Here is a 3,435-nt window from a genome sequence, read left to right as displayed (position 1 = left end):
AAAAATCATATTTGTGGTCCGATTTGGCACATATTTGGAACACTTAATACATATAAGAATATAAATCGACCTGTGAAAGAAAATCGCCGCTAGGTGGCGCAAGGATCGAGATATTCACAAAAATCATATTTGTGGTCCGATTTTGCCCATATTTGGAACACTTAATACATACAAGAATAGAAATCGACCTTTGAAAGAAAATCGCCGCTAGGTGGCGCATGGATCGAGATATTCGCAAAAATCATATTTGTGGACCGATTTGGCACATATTTGGAACACTTAATACATACAAGAATAAAAATCGACCTGTGAAAGAAAATCACCGCTAGGTGGCGCATGGATCGAGATATTCGCAAAAATCGTATTTGTGGCCCGATTTGGCTCATATTTGGAACAAATATTGCATACAGTCCAGTAGAAGTGACATCAAAATATTTTGGAGTTGGAGGAGGGACAAGCATACGTGGCGCAGAGTCGAGTAAAGACTTTGGAAGGATTATGTATTGAGGACTTAGGTTGTAACAAATTGTCAGGAAAGAGTCCTTGTAATAATGAGTCACCAAATGAACTAAATAGAATGAGAAATAATAGGCAATAAAGACTAAAAACTTGAAAATAAAATAATTAAACGGTTTTATTGAAAACAATACTTACATGAAGTAATAATAATACTGAAAGCTAGAAAGTAATAATTAGGTAGGTCCTAGGTACTAGTCATCACACACTCCTAATCAATCTAGCGTTGATCAGGCAATTAAATAAAAGCGTTGCACTCGTGAAATTTCTAAAAATGTGATTAGGGTTCAGTTGGTCTTATATATGACTATCAATAGAAATATGACGCGTCCAACGCTTTTATTTAATTGTCTGATCAACGCCCTAGATTGATTAGGAGTGTGTGATGACTAGTACCTAGGACCTACCTAATTATTTTCTAGCTTTTCGTATTATTATTATTTCATGTAAGTATTGTTTTCAATAAAACCGTATAACTTAAACAATTTTTTTTAATTATTTTATTTTTACAAAAAATTAGTTTGTATATTTTACCCGATCCATGAAGTCATTTTGTGTATCGAGAGCCATATGGACAGACCACAATGAAAGGACGATGAGACTTTCATCCCATAACGAGACTAACAATAAGAATACTCACATTTTATCTGGTTTTAATTTAATATCAGAACCTTTGTAGCGCAAATAAACAAAAAATTATGTTTTCAGTAAATATATGTTTTTAGATTTTTGTTTTATTTAAAGTATTTCCAAATGGCAGAAGTACGATTTTTTTTTAATAATCTTTTTTTTATATTACAAAATACGATTAAAAAAAAAAATATACGTAAATAACAAATAACAGTTCATATTTCAACAATTAATTATTTAGTTTACTCTTTTTTTTTTCCAGATCTTACATACTTGCTTTTAATACGAAAGTATTTTTATAATTTTTTTTACGCAATGCCAAATATAAAACAATTTTTTTATTTTGAAATATTTTTCTTTGATTAAATGTTTTATTATGCTTTTAAATTTTCAAATAATATTTTTCTTAATCTAATTTGGTTCTCTTTAATATGAACAATTACATAAATTGCTTTAGACTAACATTTCCTGTCTCTTTAAGCTAAATTTTTTTACGCCTCTGTAACACTCAAATGACCATTGAGCACATTTTTGACAGCAGCTTCAACACTCGATTCAAAAATATTAATTTGAAGTGATTCATTCGGTATGCCTTGCAATTTAAGCTGCTCGCCTTGTCGACTGCCGTTCTAACCACAGATTGCCACCACAGATGCACCATTCAATTTATCCGACGGTATGCGCGTAACATTTCTCGAATTTTCACACAAACTTTTGAGTATTCTTTGAAGTTAACTGAACGCTGCAAACCTGGTGGTCCCATACTTTCTGCCACCAACTTAGCTGTTGGTAAATTAGGAATCAACTTAACTTGCTGGGAATTTGCCAAACAACTGCATACGCTGAAATAATTCATTGGAGATTGAATTAGGTGCGATGGACAGTGTTGGCATCGAAGCATACGCCGATGAGCCATAACCCAACGGCAATTGATGACCATTGGATCCATTTTGTGACATCATTTGATGTGATGCGCCACCATATAAAGCAGCCTGATGATAAGCTGCCGCTGCTGCAGCTGCCGCCATTGGTGGTGCGGCCATACGTTGATAGAGTGCGGCCGCTGCAGCTGCTGCTCCCATATAACTGGCGGCGCCGCCAAAGTTTGAGGCCGCATGATAGCTGGGCAATGCACTCGCTGCACCATAAGCGCCCATTAGCGGTGAAAAAATTGCCTGACGATAAGCAGCCAAACGCGAACGGCTAGCACCAGGATTTTTACGACGCAATTTACCCGTCGTTTCACCAATGAACACCTCTTCAGCGCTGGGATCTAAGATCCAGTAGTTGCCTTTGCCGGGATCATCATAACTGCGTGGTATTTTCGTAAAACATTTATTCAAACTCAAATTGTGACGTATGGAATTTTGCCAACCGCGCTTATTCTTCTTGAAGTAGGGGAAACGATCGATTAAATATTGATAGATGCCATTCAATGTTAAACGCTGTTCGGGACTGTCTTGTATGGCCATCATAATGAGCGCATTGTAGCTGTAGGAGGGTTTCTTGTTGGCATCACCATCATCAGCTTTTGCTCCCGCGGCGTCTGCTTCTTTGCCACTGTGATCATCATTGCATTCATCTGACTCATCATCGCAGCTCTCGTGCTTATCCTCACCAGAGGTGAGTGAATCGGCGGCACTGCTCATGGGTGTACTGGTGCGTGAAGGTGCCTCAAATTCATCGACACTCGAAAGTTCGTCGGCAGTGTAAGCCCGTTCGATGGCTGTTTGTATTTGCTGGTAAGGCAAAGCTGGAAAATTCATTTTTTCTTGCACTGCATATGGCGGATATTCGTGGGCTGCTGCATTTTGGGGAGTCACCTTGGTCAAGATGGCATCGATTGAGAAATTTGATTTGAATTCTACTTTTTGCACCATTCTCACGATTTATTCGTTTTTGTCTTTTATATTACTTTTTCACTAGAGTTTAACTTAACTGGTTTTCTTCAAGAATTCTTTTTTTTTTATTGACTTAATTTTGTTATGGCTTCAGAGCAACTTTTTTGTCCAGTTAAAATGGAAATATTTACTCGATACAAAGCGCAACTCAATACTGACTCTCTGTACGTCGATGGTGCGTTATTTATACCCGTACCCTCTTTGACCCGCACAGCATGAAAACTCTACACACAATACCCAGCACAGCACAAGAGAGAGAAACCATAAAACAACATACAATGCTCAAACCACCAACTATTGCAACAGTAAAACAACGTTCAATTTCTCCCACATCTACATACAGTTTAACACACGTTGCCTTAGCATTGTTGTTGCTTGCTAGCATCCA

The 3,435-nt window shown here is 37.1% G+C and overlaps 1 protein-coding gene across 1 annotated transcript; it reads right to left on the bottom strand.

Annotated features, from left to right (window-relative positions):
• Positions 1-1,410: 1,410 nt before the first annotated feature.
• On the bottom strand, positions 1,411-3,170 carry slp1 (sloppy paired 1). Its single transcript, XM_067770119.1, has one exon. It carries the CDS (start codon positions 3,024-3,026, stop codon positions 1,953-1,955), a length of 1,074 nt encoding a protein of 357 aa, XP_067626220.1. The 5' UTR covers positions 3,027-3,170; the 3' UTR covers positions 1,411-1,952.
• Positions 3,171-3,435: the final 265 nt, after the last annotated feature.

Source organism: Eurosta solidaginis, chromosome 2, assembly GCF_040869045.1.
Source record: "Eurosta solidaginis isolate ZX-2024a chromosome 2, ASM4086904v1, whole genome shotgun sequence".
Classification (NCBI taxonomy): domain Eukaryota; kingdom Metazoa; phylum Arthropoda; class Insecta; order Diptera; family Tephritidae; genus Eurosta; species Eurosta solidaginis.
The sequence above is the reverse complement of the archived record's forward strand: the minus strand, read 5'-3'. Positions and strand labels throughout refer to the sequence as shown.

What these genes read in the sequence shown, in the direction of transcription:
- slp1 (XM_067770119.1), bottom strand. Translation starts at nt 3,026, where the DNA reads ATGGTGCAAAAAGTAGAATTCAAATCAAATTTCTCAATCGATGCCATC.